Source organism: Solanum dulcamara, chromosome 1 (genome assembly GCF_947179165.1).
Source record: "Solanum dulcamara chromosome 1, daSolDulc1.2, whole genome shotgun sequence".
Classification (NCBI taxonomy): domain Eukaryota; kingdom Viridiplantae; phylum Streptophyta; class Magnoliopsida; order Solanales; family Solanaceae; genus Solanum; species Solanum dulcamara.
Genome location: NC_077237.1, coordinates 71053097 through 71075096, shown reverse-complemented (window position 1 = coordinate 71075096; position 22000 = coordinate 71053097). Strand labels below are relative to the sequence as shown.

Sequence of the window (22000 nt, the reverse complement as noted above, 5' to 3'; positions counted from 1 at the left end):
CTGAGAGTTAACTGAGGCAAAGCAAGGGCAACAGGTCCTTCTTCCAGAAGAGGCCTCCCAATCATGCCTCATCTACCGCCAGCGCATCTATGCCGCAGAACAGGTATGATCGGTAGGGATAGAGTCATCAGAATTTCAAACCCCAGGGTTCTTAATCCTAGGACAGTATTAGTTAAGGTACGAGGTAGAGGCCACCATGCAGTAAGTTTGGTAGGCTACACTTAGGAGAATACAAAGCGGGAAGGGTTGGTTGTTATAAATGCGGCCAAATGGACCATTTTCAGAGGGAGTGTCCAACAGGGGGAAATAGAGTCCAGCATTCTGCCACTGCACCACCGGCTAGAGGTAATCAGAGGGGCACTACTTCAGGCACCAGCAGAGGTATATGCCATGGGTATTCGCCAAGATCAAGAGGACTCTCCAAACGTCATGACGGGTATGATTCGAGTCTCTTCTCTTGATTGCTATATTTTGATGGATCCGGGAGCCACTCTATCTTTTGTGACTCCATATGTGGCTAGTAAGTTTAATAAAATTCCCAAATGTCTTCTTGAGACTTTCAGTATAGCTACTCCTATTGGTGATTCTGTCTTAGCTGAGAAAGTCTATAGAGACTGCACTGTGTCAATTCATCACAGAGATACCTTGGCCAACTTAGTTGAGTTGGACATGGTTGATTTTGATGTGATCCTTGGCATGGACTGGCTTTATGTCTGCTATGCCTCTATTGATTGTAGAACTCAGGTTGTCAAATTCAAATTCTCGAATGAAGCTATCATAGAGTGGATGGGAAGTCCTGTTATGCCTAAGGGTAAGTTTATTTCTTACCTTAGGTCCAGGAAGCTAATCTCAAAAGGGTGCATTTATCACCTTATCTGAGTGAAGGATGACAATATCGAGTCTCCATCCCAAGAGTCGGTTCCGATTATCAATGAGTTTCCGAATGTCTTTCCTGAAGATCTGCCTGGAGTCCCTCCTAATAGGGAGATCGATATCGGGATTGATATTCTTCCTGATACCCAACCTATCTCGATCCCTCCCTATAGAATAACTCCGGCTGAGTTGAACGAGTTGAAGGAGCAGCTGAAAGACTTGTTAGATAAGGGATTCATTAGGCCGAGTGTCTCACCATGAGGTGCTCCGGTCCTATTTGTGCGGAAGAAGGATGGGTCCCTTAGAATGTGTATCGACTACAGGCATCTGAATAAGGTCACCATAAAGAACAAATACCCTCTCCCTAGAATAGATGACTTATTCGATCAACTTCAGGGTGCCACTTGTTTCTCAATAATAAACTTGAGATCCGACCACCACTAGTTGAAGGTGAGAGTGTGATATTCTGAAGACTGCTTTCTGGACTCGTTATGGCCACTTAGAATTTTTGGTCATGTCCTTTGGGTTGACTAATGCCCCTACCGCTTTTATGGATCTCATGAACCGAGTATTCAAACCATATCTTGATATGTTTGTGATTGTATTCATAGATGATATTCTGGTTTACTCCAAGAATGAGGAGGAACATGCCCATCATCTTCGAGTCGTCTTGCAAACCTTGAGAGACCAGGTATTGTATGCAAAGTTCTCCAAATGTGAATTTTGGTTGCATCAGTGGCCTTCCTAGGCCACATTATATTTGGAGATAGTATTCATGTTGATGCTCAAAAAATTGAAGCAGTGAAGAGTTGGCCCAGACCCACATCCCTGATGGAGATAAGAAGCTTCTTAGGTTTGGCCGGCTATTATTGAAGGTTTGTAGAGGGATTCTCATCCATATCATCACCATTGACTAAGCTGACTCAAAAGAAGGCTAAGTTCCAATGGTCCAATGCTTGTGAGGAGAGTTTTCAGGAATTGAATACCAAGCTAACTACTGCTCCGGTTCTAACCTTGCCCGATGGTACAGAGGGTTTTGTGATCTATTGTGATGAATCCAGAATTGGTTTGGGTTGTGTGTTGATGCAAAGGGGGAAGGTGATAGCCTATACTTCGAGACAACTTAAGGTTCATGAGAGGAATTACCCAACTCATGACCTTGAGCTGGAAGTTGTGGTGTTTGCGCTAAACATTTGGCGCCACTACTTGTATGGAGTGCATGTTGATGTATTCACCAATCATAAAAGCCTGCAATATGTCTTCAGCCAGAAGGAACTCAACCTGAGGCAAAGAAGATGGCTTGAGCTACTCAAGGACTACGATATGAGCATCATATACCATCCAGGTAAAGCTAATGTTGTTGCTGATGCTCTTAGCAGGTTGTCCATAGGTAGCACTACCCATATGGAAAAGGGAAGGAGGGAATTGGCGAAGAAGGTACATCGATTAGCCCGATTGGGAGTTCAACTCGAAGACAACAATGAATATGAAGTAAACGTTTGAGATAGGGCCACGTCCTCACATGTAGCAGAGGTAAATGAGAAACAAGATCAGGATCCCATCCTCCTCCGGCTAAAGGAAGTTGTTCACAAACAAGGGGTGATGGTTTTCACCAAAGAAGGAGATGGTGTGTTGATGTACCGAAGTAGATTGTGTGTACCCGATGTCGATGATGTTCGAAAGAGGATTATGGCCGAAGTGCATAGTTCCATATACTCTATTCATCCAGGCTCCACAAAAATGTATCATGATTTGAGGGAAATCTATTGGTGGAGTGGGATGAAGAGGGATATTGTGAAATTTGTTTCCAAGTGCCCGAATTGTCAACAGGTGAAGGTTGAGCACCAAAGGCCATGTGGTTTAGCTCAAAACATAGAAATTCCAGAATGGAAGTGGGAAACGATCAACATGGACTTTATTACAGGTTTAGGTCTCAAAAGCAATACGATTCCATTTGGGTGATTGTGGATAGAATGACAAAATCAGCTCACTTCTTGGCGGTTAAGACTACTGACACCGCAGAAGATTATGCGAAATTATACATCCAGGAGATCGTCAGATTGCATGGGGTTCCCTTGTCTATTATATTAGATAGAGGAGCTCAATTCACTTCCCAATTTTGGAGATCTTTTCAGAAGGGGTTAGGTTCGAAGGTGAACTTGAGTACAGACTTCCATCCTCAAATAGATGGCCAGGCAGAGCGCACCATCCAGACATTGGAAGATATGTTGAGGGCCTGTGTACTTGACTTCAAGGGAAGTTGAGATGACGACTTACCTCTCATAGAGTTTGCATATAATAATAGTTATCATGCAAGCATTCAAATGGCTCCTTATGAAGCTTTGTATGGGAGGAGGTGTAGATCTCCCATTGGGTGGTTTGAAGTTGGTGAAGCCGAGTTGATTGGGCCTGACCTTGTTCACCAAGCCATGGAGAAGGTGAGAGTTATCCAAGATAGGCTAAAGACAGCCCAAAGCCGCCAAAAATCTTACACCGATGTGAGGAGGAGAGACTAGGAGTTTGAGGTGGGAGATTGGGTGTACTTGAAAGTATCACCCATAAAGGAAGTCATGAGGTTTGGAAGGAAATAAAAACTCAGTCCTCGATATATTGGTCCTTACCATATTTTAAGGCGGATTGGGAGTGTTGCTTATGAGTTGGAGTTACCCTCGGAGTTAGCTTCTATTAATCCGGTGTTCCACGTTTTGATGTTGAAAAAGTGCTTGGGCGATCCCTCGTTGGTAGTTCCTACTGATAGCGTTGTAATTAAGGATAGCTTATCCTATGAAGAAGTTCCGGTCCAAATTCTTGATCGCCAAATTCGCAAATTGAGAAACAAAGAGGTCGCCTCAGTCAAGGTCCTGTGGAGGAATCAATTTGTTGAGGAAGCCACATGGGAAGCGGAGGAAGCCATGAGATCTAAATATCCCCATCTTTTCATGCCTACCGAGGAGAATGTTGAAGGTAACAACATTTCCTTGATTTGAATTTATTAGTGCATTTTGAGTTTTGATTGATATTTGTTTGAAAATTTGATTGATTGAATGACTGAATATTGATTGTGATTTGTACCCTGAGTCCATTCCTTTCCACTCGTCATTCGAGGACGAATGATTCCAAGGGGGAGATAATATAACACCCCTCAAAAAAATTCCCCTAAAATTCAAACCCTTCTTATATACGGGTAGGGTCGAACTCGAGTATTAAGGAGCGTATGTATAAGTCGAAATGAGTCTTTGAGAATTTGAGCAGCGTTAGAGGTGAGGTGGGGTCATGAAGTACCCCTAGGATCAAATTAAATCTAAAAGATTCGTCGTGGCTAAGTTTGGGTAGGAGTTTGCATAAGGGGTCGACTTCTAACGACCCTATCTTTTGAAAGACGACAATCTAGGTGGCCCATGACCCATTAAAACAAAGGTCGTTGAGTCTTCTTACCAACGCCACCAAGAATTAAACTTTTAGAGTTCGGAGTCGAAAGATATGACAATCCTAAGATGAACTAGCACAGCAGAGATTTTCAAGACTGGGTTACAATTGCTGAAAAACTGGGCTTGGCGCCGCAGTGGCGCGACGCGCCACTATCGCACCAGAAACATGCCTCAGTAGTTTGGGCTCTAGCGCGGCGCGCCACTAAAAGTTGTGTAGGGTTTTTCAGGCCAAATTCCCAGAACTCAGAACAATGGCCTTGCCGCTGTAAGGGCGCAACGCGCCACTATCGCGCCAGAAACATGCCTCAGTAGTTTGGTCTCTGGCGCGGCGCGCCACTACGAGGTGTGAAGGTTTTAGGCATATTCAGCCTGGTGCTACAATGGCGCGACGCGTCACTATCACGCTAGGTGTATGTTTAGCCTATTTTCAAAACTTTTGAGAAGGGGCAATTTGGGAACTTACCCAAATTATATATGTATTGCCTTTGGTCTTTTGGGAACACATTTCTCAGCCCCACTCTCTCTCCAAAAAGCCCTAGGAGCTTCTCTCTCTCTCTCTTCTTTTTCTTCTTCCCCATTTCCAACAAGAAGAGTTCCAAGAGCTTTAAGATTTGAGTCCTCCATTGAAGACCCAACATCAAGGTTTTCTTCAAGTCTTCCCTAAGGTATGTAAGGCTATCCAAAATATGGGCTAAGTACACCCATGTGCCCTACTCTTGCTTTGAGGTTAGATATCTATGAAAAATGTAGTTTCTTGGTATGATTCATGTTTGAATGAGTTTTGTCCCCTATTTATTTAATACCATATGTGTTGATGTTGTTGAGCTAAGAAATTCCTAAAAACCTTCATGTTAATATGAGTTGATGGAAATGACTTTTTATTATGTTTTGTTGATCTCTTTAGCCAAGTAATTATGTGGCTTAAGTCATTTTTCCTTAAATGTGTTATCCTACTTAAATTGTTGAGCTAAAGTCATAGAGTTGTGATGAGTCTTGAGGAGATGTCATAAATGCTTACCTAAATGAGGCTTGATTGAGTTAATTGGAGGATAGAATTGACGAGTAGACAAGGTCCTAAATGAGACTTACCATTATGACTTAAATTGAGTTAAGAATGAGGATAGAGTTGATGAGTGGGAAATGTTCCACATGAAACTAGCCGTGAGGGCTTGTTTGAGATGATTGGAGGGAGTCTTATGAGCCTAGAGTCATGGGAGGAGTAACGAGCACCGAAGTGGGTAAGAGTATAGTCCATACTCGAACCCCAGAAACTACACCGCCAACATAGGTAGGGCTAAAACATTTAAAGTCGGATGCTTCCCATGGGATCGAACTGCTAAAGCCGGATGTTTCCCATTTTACTGTCCTGAAATGATAGGACTTGACTAATCGATGGTATCCATTATTAGGGAGGCGTTCATGCCCTGGCAAGGTATGGACGGACGTGGCAACAATGTCTGATTGTTGTACTATCACCGGCTCATAGGTGATGGTTATCGATTAAGAGGAACTCCCATTTAGGCCTTAATAGTGCTCCGAGTCAATTGAGTTAAGTGGATTATGAGTTAGTCGTGTCTAAACTATTCTTGTTAGACTTAGGATATTTGAGTGAGTTGTCATGTATATATGTATGAGTTGAGGTCCTGAGTTGATATTGATGTTTTCTTAATGTGGTTTCATCCGGCCATTTTACATACTCGTACATTCCATGTACTGACGCCATTTGGCCTGTATCGTTTTAATGATGCAGAGACAGGTACTAGAGATCATAAACCGGTGCTCTGTTGAAGATCCACATACACTTCCAGCTAGCTGGTGAGTCCTCCTAGTTCCCAGAGGATATTGAGCCTTCTTGTACAGGTTTGTTGCCATTTCTTTTATTTTGAGTGTTGGTAGTCATGGACTTGTCATCGGCACCTTCTAGACTTTGATAGAGGCTTCACAGACTAGAGTGTGGGAGGGTTGGATTGTTATTTTGAGGAGTCCTATTTTACTTGTTTTATTGGAGTTGAATATGTTGCCTTCGGCCTTGCAATGTGAATAGTATGCTATGATTGACCCCTCCTTTGAGTGAGTGTGATTGAATGATGAGGTGACTGAATCTAGTGGTTCGCTTGAAGGTCAGAAATGGATTTCAAGTGCCGGACACGTCTAGGGTACCCTCCCGGGGCGTGACACTCATACACCGGCTCAAGCGATGGATCTCTAGCTCAGCCATGAGTAGGTGCTTCTCTCCTAGCTCGTCTTCGTCCTCTGACTCCACCATATCCTCTTCCTCACCCGTGGATTAGGGCATGGGCAGTAGGTACAACCATATTCTCAATGACTCCAGCTCTAATCCTCACCATCTGCATAGAAGGAATAGATTAGAGGTATACAACACTTGATATGAATAACTCGTACAAAAGGAATAAAAAAAGGAATTTATCCTAATAAGTATCTTGTAGCCTCTCGAAGATAAGTACGAACATCTACGTACTGATAGACTATACTAGATACCTTGCTCTTTCACTTATGAGACCGGTGAACTTAGCGCTCTAATATTAATTTGTCATGACTCAAAAACCAAGGTCATGATGACACATATCCCCAAGTCCCATTCCAATGTGTAAGCCAAAAAGTAAAACTATATGAGACTCCCAAAAGGAAGTCAAGCCACAATAAATACTATTAAAGGGCAACAACAATGAAACAATTCTCAAAACCTGGTGTCATAAGTGTAAAGAGCATCTAAATACAAATTTGAGTCTAATTACACATTTTAAGTCTCTGAATATAGAAAATACTAAAAATGAAAGATGGACTAGCGGCGATATGGATACCAAGATCTCACTACAAATTCGATGATAATGTATCCACTGGAATCAACTACTGTTGAATACCCTGGCTAGTATTTGCATCAAAAGGGACACAGAAGTAGGGGTGAGTACAATTTATATGTACTCAATAGGTTTAACCGACTGAGTATAATGAATTAATCAAAAGCTATGAAATAAACTAAGGAACGCTTCTAAATACACGCAAAAAAATCTCACTCCGGCTACGTTGCCGTCAATTTATATAGAAAGACATGAGTAAAGTAAACACTTAATACAGTTTAGTATCATAATTAGACAAATAGGTAAACTAACACAAGTATTAATGCAAAGCAATGTAATATGATGATGCAATAAAGTAATGATATAGTGGGATCACGACTATCACACAACCTATAGTATATACCTGCTGAGCTGTGCTACTAAGCAGGACCCATGGGGATCTCACAGACCATATACCTCATCACAATCTCTATGTATCAACTACCTCGCCACCCAATTCATGGCTAAGGACTCATGATACTAGTGTCTCATTCACTTGCCACTTATCTCATGGTCAAGGACACAAAAGATGTCATATTTGCTTTCTCAAAAGGGTTTCCACAGTTCTCAACTTTCCAATGATCAGTAATAGTATGAATGAGGATGAATGCAATCACAATATATAAGGTATAGAGGTAATATTCAACTCAATATGTAGTACAAGGTTCAAAGTTCTCAAAACTTAACCTAAGCATGATATTCACCCTCAATAGACAGTAATGAAAAGGAAATACATCAATTAAGTGTTCACCCCTTTGTCAACAATATACCACTACTTAGACATGCTCAAAACCCTTAACTCAACCCCTCAGAGGGGTATTGTTTGTCTGCACAGGTTCACAGATCCTCCTACTAAGGGAGATAATTGCTTGGCTTACTTGGACCTCTTCATCACATCAACCTGCTTGTTAGTGTATTTTTCTGGTGTTGTTTGCCTATGCAGTTGCAGAACTGGAGGCTCCTCATGTTTTTGCTCAACATCTGCAGCAGTTCCTACAGCAGTAATGCTGCACCCCAGCTGCAACTCTAACTTCAAGAATGCATTGATTCCCAACCCACCAGCAACCAACATCAGCCAGCCTCTGCTTCACCAAGATGCAGCACACACTAAGCAATTACAAGCCAATAGTACTTGGTACAGTAGCTGGCAGGTTTGTTTTGTATGTTGTTCTGGTTTTGTGTGTCTGTGCAGGTATCCCAAGGAGACAACTCTGACCACAAAGAGGGCTCTTACCCTGAGTATAGCATGCAACCAAAAACAGCCTGTCCATAAATGCAAACGAAGGGGAACTAAAGCATGGCAAGATAGGACCTCATCAGCACCATCCCACATTCCTCACTACCTGCAGCAACCTTATTTCAGACAAACTCTGTGGAGACCTATGCTGGTTTATTTGTTTGAATATAGGCACGTAATAAGTTCCTCTAATGGCTGGACTGAACAACCACAGCATCACTGGATCCCTCCCATATGCAAGGCAGCACCAGTTCACCTCCATAGCAGTTGCCACATTCAAAGCTACCGCATCTTCAAGATGCAGCATGCAATAAATTTGTTTCAAGGCTTTTCTAAATAACAACTCCAAGGCTGTTGGTTGCTATAATTCACTATACTTCCTCTTCTTTCATCCTCCTGAGCTGATATATGCTCAATCCTGAAGTGGATGCAACCCTCCATTGGGACTTACTTGGTATGACAAGACTAAAAAGGGCAAAGATGAAAAGAATTTTCCCATCCCATGCGAGATAGAAGTTTCATATACCTGTTCTTCTTCAATGTAGCTATGTCTGGTACGTAGCATAGTTGAATAGGACTAGTGTAGGTTACTTTTCTATTTTCTCATGGAAGGGGAGAGTCTCCCTCATTTTTGCTTTCTTAGTCGATTTGTACCGGGAGGAGTCCTCTCATAGGTTTACTGCTTTCTAGTTATAGTTAGTCTCTTTTTTTGTATTGGGGATGAGTTAGCCAACCTTAATAGGTTAGCCGACTTATGAACCACCATAGGATCGGAGGTAAGGTTTATGTCCCCCTCCTTGTATTTTTTTTTTTTACTTTGTTTATTTATGTTAAGGCTTGGGGGTGATGCTCAACCCCTGACTGTGCACGAGAGGTGGGAGCCTCATGTAGGGTATTTTCCCATAAAAAAAAGAGGGGTATTAGTAGTCAAATAACCTCTACTCACCTCTACTCAGTCAAGTCATAAATTACATAGTCTCAACCATAAATAAAATATCACATATGGCCCCCACATGGGCTATACATCACATACAAGCCCTCACACGGGCATTACAATATCAATTATCAGTCCCAAACTACACGATGAACCTATTCCAAAGTATACAACATAGAACTTGACTAATCATCCCAACTCAGCCCGAAGAAGGATAGATAAACCTACCTCAATTGTTGAAGCCGTACTCGAACACTCTACCGGACGAACAACCTTTGAATTCAATGCCCAAAATAATAACCCACTATCAAGATTAAAACGCATGTTTCACAAGAAGTCCAATGACATATATTCTGATAAGTTTCGAAATCAAAGGTGAAATAGTCCAAAATTTGATTATTTTCAAAAAGGGTCAAATTTGGAATTTTATTGAAGAATCACGTTCTATTCATAATAAGGAACTCATGGTTTAAAAATCCATAAAAATAGAGTTCAAAATGAGTTAGAAATCACCAATTTTCATAAATTCAAATAAGGGAAGAACAAGAAGTTTCGGAGTTTGAAACTAAAATTTAGGAGTTAAAATCATCAAATAATTAATGAAGAAAGGTTTTAGGTTTAAAATCACTTACCCAATGAAACTCTTTGAAAATCCACTTCACAAATCGCCCATCCAATCTCTTGAAAATAAAAAATGGTGAAAAGGGGGGTTTTCCCAAAGTTGAACACTGTTCAGGTCAAAAATGACCTTCGCGATCCATTACGTCTGGCGATTGAGAAAGGCAAGGAAAAAAACAACACATCACGATCGTGAACCCCCCTCTCGCGATCATAAAGATAGAATTCTTGACACATCGTAATTGCGTGGCCTAAGGCCGCGATCGCGATGAACAATGGAGATCTGCACCAGAAGATCAGAATCTACAATTTGCCAAATATAAAACGCTCTCAGTTGGAACCTCAAAAATCATTCGGGATTTGGAGCCCGTTTGGATGGGCTTTAAATTGGTCTTTTTTATCTTTTGAACGTGTTTGCCTAATGCTAACTTTAAGGCATAAAGTTCTTAAAGTCAGTCTAAAATGAAAAGTTAGGATTTCTAACTTTTTTTTCTAAGTGCATAAAGCCATTTTGTTTGACCATGGAAATTACTTTTATATCCCTTATATTTTAACTAAATTCCCAAACTATCATTTTTATTTTTTTAACCCTAAAATTCAAACACTTATTTTCAACATAAGCACTTTTATCCAAATACTCAACTGCATATTTATAAAAATAACTTTCAGCACTTCAAAGTTCTAAAAGCACTTCATACATAAAAGTTACTTTTTTTAAGCTCATCCAAACAGGCTCTTGATGAAAATAAATCGGATATACTACTACATTAAATTCGACATTCCGAATTCAATGGAAATATCATATTTTGAATTTGAGGTCTTCTTGACCCAACATCCAATAAGTCGCAACTAAACTAGTTTTGGCACTTGAAATACCCAAAATACCATCGGGGCCTCTAAAAATTACAACAAAGTTATTGGTAGAGTTAGAATTACCCCCCAAAACCATTGGAATCATCATAAATCCGATCCGAGTCTCCGAACTCGATTTGTCGACCAAAGTCAAACTAACTCATTTAAAACTTCACTTTTCAACTTTAGACCTCAAATTCACATATCAACCCTAATTCTGTTTCCGATGATTCTCCTAGAATAATTTTCATGTTTCGAAGCTGATAGAATCCATTTTCGAGACCTGTAGCTCTATTTGGTCGAGAAAACCACTTTTTCATCACTTAACTCTATAAAACTCAAGAATTTTCCCAATCCACTAACTATTAAGACTTTAATACATTAAACCACATAAACTGAACAAATAATACTCTGGGACACTAATGATAGGGATAAAATTGTAATTTTGCACTAATTTCAGAAAATGACCCTCAAGGTCATTACATTATTACACACGATGGACATGTTCAATTATAATTGCATTAGTTCCCTTATCATCACACATATAATTAGGATCATTCACACATAATAGCCACACAATGATTCTCCCATGGAACTCACATTCAAACTGTTAGTGTGTCGGCGTGACACCCAATCCAATAGTATGTGTGTTGGCATGACACCCATTTTAATATGTGTTGGTACGACACCGATCAATATTTATTGGCATGATATCCAATCTAATATATACCGACATGGTACCTAATCAAATTTATGTCGGCGTGAAACCCAATCCAATATGTACTGGTGTGGTACTTAATTCAATTTGTGTTAGCATGACACCTAATCCAATATGTATCGGTGTAGTACCTAATCCAACAACCACAATCACAATCACAATCAATAGTGAATAGTTCACACACTTGCACAATCAAGTAACAGGTTCATTGCATGCAATAGATCAAGTATAGTCATTTCAATAGGTTAATAGAGAAGCCCCATGCACTAAAGTTCCCGCTATGCGTGGGGTACGGGGAAGGGCCTGACCACAAGGGTCTATTGTAAGCAGTCTTATCTTGCATTTCTGCTAGAGGCTATTTTCAAGGCTTGAACTCGTGACCTCCTGGTCACATGGAAGCAACTTTACCAGTCATTCTCGTTATTTGCTTTCTTATATATGCCTAATCTAACCTCTTTTATGCTTTTATTGAGCCGAGGGTCTTTCGAAAACAGCCGTCCTACCTTGGTAGGAGTCAAGTCTGCATACATTTTACCCTCTCCAGACCCTACGTTGTGGGATTTCACTGGGTTGTTATTGTTGTTGTTGTTATAGTCATTTCAATAGGTTCATTCCCTCTTTTTCTATTCACATACATGAATGCAATATTAATAATGTAGTTAACCGACATACATAACACATACGAGAAAATAAATCATCACCTACAGCCACGGGTAATTAAATAGATTTATTACTTAAGATTATTGACACCAAATCATTCACATTCACCCTTTATTCATAATACACATTATTCAAGTATTTCATATGAAATAATCAGCATGAACACACACATTTATTTGTATAAGCCTATCCCTCTATGTACACCAATAGCCTATAACCCATAAGTTTGAGGATCTCATTATAACCCAACCATTTTCGCACAATTAATCTCACAGGAGTCAGCAGACTTCTCAACATAAATTATCAAGATCAATATTCAAAGACTGAACTACTATCATTAGTCATAGAAAATCATGACTCGCATCATACCTTCCTTCCCTAAACAACAATAATAATCATTTAACCATCCAAAATCTGTGCCTAAAGTCCTAAGCATGAATTTCCCGTCAATGTATAATTTAATATGCGTTGGGAACAGGTTTACAACTACTCAATTAAGAATACCTAGCCTACCTGGGCGCCAAACAACAATAGAAGAATTATAGCATGATCCTTGACTTCCGAAAGGAGAAATGGTGGAGACATGCCTGAAATCTGTGGATAGTAGCTTTCCTTGTGTTAGAATTTCCTTCCTCCCTTCTCCCCAAGCCTAGAGTAGTTTATTAAGGATTTCTAGGGAGAGCCTCGTCTATTTTGGCACTGGAAGAAGGAAAAAATAAGAATTTATGCCTTTCAATTCTGTTCTATCGATCCCTCTATGGTGGGTCCCATCCTGCCATGGCGGCGGTGTTGTGGCGGGAGTATTCTCGCTATGACAGGATGGTGTCTGCCCGGAATAACTTGAACCACAAAATTTTCTGCCCCTTCTAGATAACGACAGTTTGTGTCGTTACATGAGAAGTTCGAGTCACTAATAAAGGAAAAAAATTTGGACATTGATGGTTGTTCTTGTCAAATTGTGTCACCATTTCAGCAAAAACTTAAGTTATTAAAGAGATTATACTTTTATTATAAGTAATAATTATGTGTGACGATTCATTTCCATAGATCAAGCGGGTAGAATGTGTTTTGAAGTAATGAGTGATGTTGAGTCTCGAACTCAATATTTTCATCTGTTTTCGTATCATATTAAATTATATGATAATTTCATCGAAAAACTTAAGCTATTAGAGAAAACACATTTTATCTATTTATTATATATCTTCAACATGAATTGGGATACGATGAGAAGATTGTGGGGTTAGGGTGTATGAAAAGATGGAAATTAGCGTAAATATAAAATGTCAATTATAATCTCCAACTTTGTTTGTTATCTGTTATTACTATTCAACTATTAGTTAAAATTTTGAGCAATTTGCGATTTGCAGCTCTAATGTATGCGCTCTTTCGTGACTTACACATTATCCTATTATTTTTAATAATTTGCATCCTAATCTTCTTAGTTTTTTTCAAAATCATAAAAAGTCTCCCTTTTTAATTATTTACAAAGATAAAATAGAAAAATTAACAAGTTATTATATTTGTTAGGATTTGAAAAAATATAATAATAATATAATTAAATTGCTTTCTAGCAATAACATAATTGATTGTTTTGGTGTCTCTTTCTTAATATACATACATAAGTCAAAAAAAACAAAGATTGCAACAAACATTCTCATCAACTTACATACAAAATATTCTACCACAAAAATAAAAGAGAAGAGGAACATACAAAATTTTGTATTTGATTTTAACATAAATCAGAGTAGTTGCATGACTAATTAAACACAACAAATACCAAGGTTGGAAGAAATAATTGTTTGGCCCAATTGAAAGAGATTTATCTTCAAAAATTAATTGTCCCTCCGACAGAGATTAATGTTGAGACCAAAGCATGAAAAAAGTACTAGAAACGAATGACTATTCTTCATTTTAATGAAAAAAGCGGCAAATGACTCGTATTTAATATTGCTTTTATTTTTAATTTAAATCACTTTTTATTTTTCTTTATACGTAATTCCTTATTTTATTCTTGTAAATAATTGAAAAAGGAGACTTTTTATGATTTTGAAAAAACTTAGAAAATTAGAGCCTGTTTGGATGGACTTAAAAAAAATAACTTTTATGTATGAAGTGTTTTTAGAACTTTGAAGTGCTGAAAGTTATTTTTATAAATAAACAGTTGAGTGTTTGGATAAAAGTGTTTAAATGAGGAAAATGATGTGAATTTTAGGGTTAAAAGAATAAAAAGGGTAGTTTGGGAATTTAGTTAAAATATAAGGGATATAAAAGTAATTTCCATGGTCAAACAAAATGACTTTAAGCACTTAGAAAAAAAAAGTTAGGAATCCTAGCTTTTCATTTTTGACTGACTTTAAGAACTTTATGCTTAAAGTTAGCATTAGGCAAACACGTCTAAAAATTGAAAAGGAGCTTTAAGTTGGTCAAACCAATTTAAAGTCCATCCAAACGAACTTTAGAATGCAAATCATTAAAAATAATAGAATAAAATGTAAGTCAAAAAAGAGCGCATCAGGGTGCACATGGCAAACTCTGTCGTTTTACATTGGACAAACTTTACAATGGCGTGAATTCAATTTTTAAGAAGTACTTCTCAATTCCATTGATATGAATGTATTATCATTTGAAGAGTTAAATAGAAAAAAATGATTATAAGTTTTTACATTTTTAAAATATATTTTAAATTATTCGTTATACTGATTTATAATACCTTTTTGTGTAGATTTTAAATATAAAAAAAATCATTTTAAAAATCTGTACTCAAATTTATAGTCAAAAGTAAGTATTTCGATTTTGGCACTCTAAATCTCTTCATATAAATTAAAAGATGGGTTATATATCAACACCAATAACATATACTTATTCATAGTGAGAAATCTATCTGGTTAAGTGATAAAATGATTAACTAGTCTAATAGTTGGAAAAAACACATCTATAATAAAATTGACAAATATGTTGGTACAAATAAACGTAGTACCAAATACTTCTTTTATTCATTTTTACTTGTTCATTTTAATTTGTTCACGCTCCTTAAAAGACAATAATTGATATAAAATATTTATCATAGTATTCATATTAATTGATATTTAGTATTAAGTCTTAAAAAATAATTTGAGAAATAAGCAATTAATGTTAAAAGTAAAATATGAAGAAAAAATTACATTTTTTTGATAAGTAAAAACTGATAAGAAAAAATAAAAAATTATTTTTAAAATAATAAAAAAATAAAAGTAAACAACGAATATTTATTGATTCAATATAAATATTTATATTTTCAAACACAATAATTCGCGTCAATTGAGCGAAAAAAGGAGCTCAAATGACAAGATTACCCTCAGGTTGACCCTGAGAAGAACATTAAGGAGACATTATATTATAATTATTAGTACACATGGCTGGTAGTCAAACAACCTACACCAGATAAGACCTTTTGTTGACTCTCTCTATTTATATTTTAAAAATGGTAATTAGGAATTAAAATCATGCAACATTAATACAAGTAATTAATATAAACTCAAAATAATTCCATATTGTTCGGATCATGTTACCCAGCAAGGCAATTAGATGCTTAATGCTTAACCAAGAGAGAAACGAACGCCGACCAGCACAGAACATTATGATTAGGCGATGCATGTCAATTTAATTTCTTTATTACAAACTGCTACTTCTACTTAATGATATTTAGGTTTTTTTATTGAGCCAGAGGTTCTATTCAGGTTAAATAAAGCGAGAATATTGTTGATCCTCTTATGTGGAGATAACTACTCAAAATATGTGTGATTTGAGTAAATAGGTTGTTGGCCATAAAAAAGCACATATATATACTATTAATTAAGATTGGTAAAATTAGTCAAGGATATTATGAGTGTCCGACCGCATCATTTACTAACTCGACTGAACTCATCTAAAAGTTGGGTTGATATATAATCGAAATTTATCTATAAAAAATTCTGTTAAAATATTTTATAAACATAATTTTTTTTTGTTTGATATGTTATATATAATCAATTGGTCATAATAAAGAAAAAATATATTAGATACTTAAACAAAGAAATTAAAGCTTAGTAAGATTCAAATGGATTGAGTTATGACTCATTTCAACCCAAGCAACTTTAAGCGGATAATGTTAAGTTAGGTTATTTTGATCCAGGTCCAAATTAAGCTCATCATTTTACACCCGTATACTATTAATAATTAGTGTATACTATAAATAAATTTAATTTTTAATGTGTTTGTTGTGTAGCTCCTCAACATAAGGATTGCACGTGCAGGCTGTGTTCCCTTGTAGCTGCTGGGAAAGAGCAGGTTGTGGCAATCACCTGTAATTTTCATGATTTGTAGGGGCATTTTCAGCAACAAATACTCATAAAAACCCGTTGAGAGTTTGCGAATTTTCATTCCGCACATACACAACTTTCTTGATCGCGTTATTCGGGTTCACATTAATTTGGATAATATATATGGAAGAAGCTATGAAAATGAAAAAGGCAGCTATCGTGTTGATTATACTATGTGCAACCCTCCAACTCGGTTCATCTCTAATAGATGGTAATTAATCCCTTAATTATCCTTTTATTATCATTTGTGCATAGTTTGTACATGTTTTTTTTACTAATCTGTGTCAAAGAACACTACTAGAAATAAAGGTTTTTCTCATCAAGAATAAGAGAGAAATTTATACTATGAAACATGATTTTTTCGCTCAATTTTCACCGAACACCTCACTGAAAAATACATGGTGGAAAATAGATAATCAATAAAATAGTGAAAAACCTTCTAATTTTTCCATATACAATAACTACTTTTTTCCCTACTGATTTAATCAAAATATCACCAGAAATAATCACTAAACATGCAATGGTATCTTAGTGGAACTTCTGCATTTATAATCAAATACTCTAGCTAGCATGTATATAAATGAATCACTTCTGCAGTGGTATCTAATTGTGCGTGTATATAAATGAGATTTTTAAAAAAAGGACAAATCCAAGATCATCACTTTGAGCAATATATTTGACAAATTTGTGAGATGTTTTCATATCTTCGATTCATTTCTAAAGGTTAAATTTTAGCCCAACTATTAAAATTCTAAGTTCAAGTCCATTAAAATTCATTACTTTAGTCTTTACCTATCCTACCTCACATCAAATAGTCACACTTTCTTTTAATTGAATCACTTTGTTCGTATAATAATAAATCTAGTATTGTTTAATTGCTTAATTGAATCCACAATTTCTTTCTTGTGGATTGTTTATGGATTAGGTGTCTGTGTCTATCGAGATATGTATGTCCTCAACAAATTTATTATTTTCAAATTGAAAAAACAAAACAAAAAAAAAAAAACGAATCATACAGAACTAAATCGACAATAATCAAATCGACGGTTATTTTTTTCGTTTGATTTAATTTGACTTTAGAAATTTATAAACCGACTAAATTAATTTAATTTTAATCAATAACTGAAATAATCGATCTAACCGAACTACGAACCCCCTAGTTACAAGTGTTTAGAACTTGGAGTTGTGACAATAAATTAACATACTCCTTGTTACCATTTTACATTAGTTATTAGTTGTCAGCAATCTTTCGGCACCAAGTTCGCAAATATCATACAATGCTCCAACCCACAATTAATAGTTTTCCGAGCGGAATAGCCGATTAGAAGTAGCTGATAAATGTCGAGAGCTGAAATTAATTTTATAATAAATAATTACTTATTATTTATATAGACATATTTAAATTGATTATGTAGTTAGTGATTTCAGAAAAAAAGTGTTGATAAGCACTTTTTCTATAAAAATAACTTAAATGTCCTTGAATCTATTTACAAATAATATAAATTTGAAAGTATTTTCATATAAAAAAGGATGCATAATGAAAATATTATACAGTAAGCACTTTTGTTGTTATCAACTGCATAGGGCAAGAGTAATGGACCCTCACTACTACAAGAAAAAGAGATATTTAGTGGCAATAAAAAAAATTTAGTCACAATATTTATTATCGGAAAAAAAAAGTATCGATGATTGAGTTAATGAAATTAAATTCATAGTCGCAAAATTATTTATTTATTGTAGCGCCAATCATATTATTGCTGATAAATAATTGCCGCAAAATCTTTTATTAGTGCCTCACTCTATTTTCTTGTTGTGGCTTTCTAAATTATTAGGATTATTGCCAAATGGCAACTTTGAGCAAGGCCCAAAACCATCACAAATGAAGAACACAAGAGTAATGGACCCTCAGGCTATACCTCATTGGGAACTCTCAGGTTATGTAGAGTACATAAAATCAGGACAAATGCAAGGTGACATGTTGCTTCCAGTGCCACAAGGGGATTATGCTGTTAGGATAGGTGAAGATGCCTCTCTCAAGACCAAAATCAAGAATGTCACAAAAGGGACATTTTACTCCTTGTCTTTTGTGTTTGCTAGGACTTGTGCTCAAGAAGAGAGGCTTAATGTGTCAGTGTCACCTAATAGTGAACCAAAAGATTGGGGAATGTTGCCATTGCAAACAATGTATAGTAGTGATGGATGGGATACTTACTCATGGGGTTTCTTGGCTGAGGCTGATGAGATTGATATTGTGCTACATAATTCTGCTCGTGAGAAGGACCCTGCTTGTGGACCACTCATTGATTTTGTTGCTCTCAAGACTTTGAAAATCCCTCATAGACCAAAAGGTAACTCCTCCATCTTTTACTACCTCCTCCCATTCATATTATTTATTTTCTTCGTCCCAGACATTATTCGAATTTAAAGAATCAAATGATTTTTTTTCTTGAACCACACTCCATCCTAATTTATGTGATGTAATTTGATTTGATATGGAGTTTAAAAAAGAATGAAAGATTTTTGAAATTTATGGTTTGAAGATCATAGATGTTTGTGTGACTATAAATAATTTCATTAATGGGTAAAATAAACATTTTAAAGTTAAATTGGTGATAAATGTAGAATTGTGTCATTTTTTGGGAACTAATTAAAAAAAAGTCAGTTATATAAATTGGGACAGAGAGAGTACTATACTATCTTTCAAATATTTTGAATCATTAATTATTGTAAATAGTACTTTTTTCCGTAATTTTCAAATATGTGAATTTTATTTCAAAAAACTTATATTCTATGTCGGATTTAAAGTTAAAATTTAAAATTTAGGTTCTCCAAGTATGAACATAAACTTGTTCACGCTTACTAGTCGGGTCCAACATTTAGTTTAAGATCTTATCGACACATGTATAGTTTAAGTTCTTTTGAAACTTGTCTGTTATAACATTTACATTATTATAATTAAAAGTTTGCCATTAATTAAGGATAAATAGAAAGCTTACATTAAATTATTTTCAAATTTAGAAAGATACCACTCTTTATTTGTACGAAACCAAATAGTATCATAGCATGCACATGCACTTATTAGTTAATCTGGGTTATCTTTCAATACCTATTAAATAAAGTTATCCATAATTACTACATTTTAAATGATCAAATTGTGCAAATACTTTTATATGTCAGTACATAAACTTAAACTCTAGTTACATAATATGCAGGCAACATGTTGAAGAATGGAAATTTTGAGGAGGGTCCATACATCTTCCCTAACACAACTTGGGGCGTCCTAATTCCTCCCAACATTGAAGATGATCATTGTCCATTGCCTGGATGGATAATCGAATCTCTCAAGGCCGTAAAATACGTCGACGCCGATCACTTCATGGTCCCCGAGGGCAAGCGAGCCATCGAGCTAGTCGCGGGACGAGAAAGTGCAATAGCACAAGTAGTGATCACTAAAGCTGGAAAGATTTATGATCTAACATTCTCAGTTGGTGATGCTAACAATTCTTGTGAAGGGTCCATGGTTGTTGAGGCATTTGCTGGCAAAGTTGCATTACAATTTCATTATGTGTCCAAAGGCAAAGGTGGGTTCAAACGTGCTAAGCTTAGGTTCACAGCAATGTCTCAACGCACCAGGATCAGGTTCTTGAGCTCGTATTATCATATGAAGAGTGACAACTCTGGCTCCTTGTGTGGTCCTGTGGTCGATGATGTTAGGTTAGTCAGCGTTCGCAATCCACGTATTCCATAGATTAATTATTTATGAGTTATGTTATGTGCATTGACTTCCGTCAGTGTGTATATAACTTAAACTTATAATTAATGCGGGAACAAGTTAATTACCTGCGACGTTATGTATCTCTTTTTTTAAATTTGGTTGTCTGGTCACGTCGTTATACGATATCATGAGGTATATTATATCTTAAGTGTAATATTATTATAGTGCAATTGTTGCTTATCAAAATTTCAAGAAATCAAATGAAGTTATTTTAGACTATCTCACTTTTTTTGGGCCCTCTTTGGTATGTCCAAGGTTCATTTATGATTGTAATTTCCTAAATGCACAAGTATGGACACTGTTTCCATTAATTTCCTGTTAAACAAATTAATCTTGTTAAGTGATTATATAACTCGACATTAATACCATTGGTGAAAATTTGAGCATCAAATCCTAAACTTTGTGTACCTCCCGCTACATTAGAATTAGATAGCTCAACACTGATGATCTGTAAAAGAATTTGAGCATCAAATCCAAAACTTTAAGAGAACTACGGAGAAATTATATTCATGACAAAGAGAAACCTTCATTATATAGTTGGATGTCCTTGAGAAAAGACTTGTAATATCCAATAACCTAAAACTAGCTCGACATTTATAACTCTGAACACCCTCTGCACCTTATGAGTGTGGGAAATGACTAACCAAATGTTGGTTCTGATGTCAAATAATAAATCCTCTTGGAAGCTCTTACACAGTCTGTGTAGGAGTACCAATATATATCAACCACCTTGAACCTTAAAAAGTATAGGACCTTTATTAATAACTCAACAACTCTGGCTCCTCCAGATGTTAAAAATAACTTTGCTGCACCTTATAAGATGTTTTCCTCTTTATCGATAAGAAAAAAAGAGTTCATCCAAGTCACAAACACAATCTTTCTGGGGAGAATTGTCGATGACAATTTAAACAGTAGGCAGAACCTTCAAGTAAGTTATAAGATCATTACGGTTGGAATACATTGGACGCATTGCATATGCCAGGCAACGTCATAAGTTTTCCTAGAGAGCACATGGAGTAAGATATTTATATCTGCAGAGTATTACCTTTCCCTTAGCTTTTCCATCCACGTGATAATCAAGTGATCCAGTGGAAAGGTCAGAGCAAATTTCTGAGAGCCTAGTTTCATTAAACGAATGTGACTTCAGAAATAACTTGGACAAAAGTTTGAACCTGCTTCTGTTTTTCCCTTATTATTTCCATCTTGTTGCTTCGGCTTGGATGAGGAATGCCATGAGAAGGAAGAGAGTGAAGCAAGGCTTCCATCCAAAACAGGCAAAAAGCCTATCTCCTGGTGACTTCAGAAAAACAAATGGGGGGGGGGGGGGGAACTGCCCATTGATACCACTCGTGCTTAGAATTCCAATAAAACAAGATTTATTATATCTACAGAGTATTACCTTTCCCTTAGCTTTTCCGTCCACGTGATAATCAAGTGATCCAGTGGAAAGGTCAGAGCAAATTTCTGAGAGCCTAGTTCATTAAACGAATGTGGCTTCATAAAATAACTTGGACAAAAATCTGAACTTGCTTCTGTTTTTCCCTTATTATTTCCATCTTGTTGCTTCGGCTTGGATGAGGAAGGCCATGAGAAGGAAGAGAGTGAAGCAAGGCTTCCATCCAAAACAGGCAAAAAGCCTATCTCCTGGTGACTTCAGAAAAACACATGGGGGAGGGGGGGGGGGGACTGCCCATTGATACCACTCATGCT

General features: G+C 36.6%; 1 protein-coding gene across 1 annotated transcript; it reads left to right on the top strand.

Moving 5' to 3' along the window:
• Positions 1-16456: 16456 nt before the first annotated feature.
• Positions 16457-20323, top strand: LOC129888726 (protein DUF642 L-GALACTONO-1,4-LACTONE-RESPONSIVE GENE 2-like). The gene is made up of 3 exons (XM_055963712.1): positions 16457-16726; positions 18348-18863; positions 19728-20323. Exons 1-3 carry the CDS (start codon positions 16639-16641, stop codon positions 20261-20263), a joined length of 1140 nt encoding a protein of 379 aa, XP_055819687.1. The 5' UTR covers positions 16457-16638; the 3' UTR covers positions 20264-20323.
• The last annotated feature ends 1677 nt before the right edge of the window (positions 20324-22000 follow it).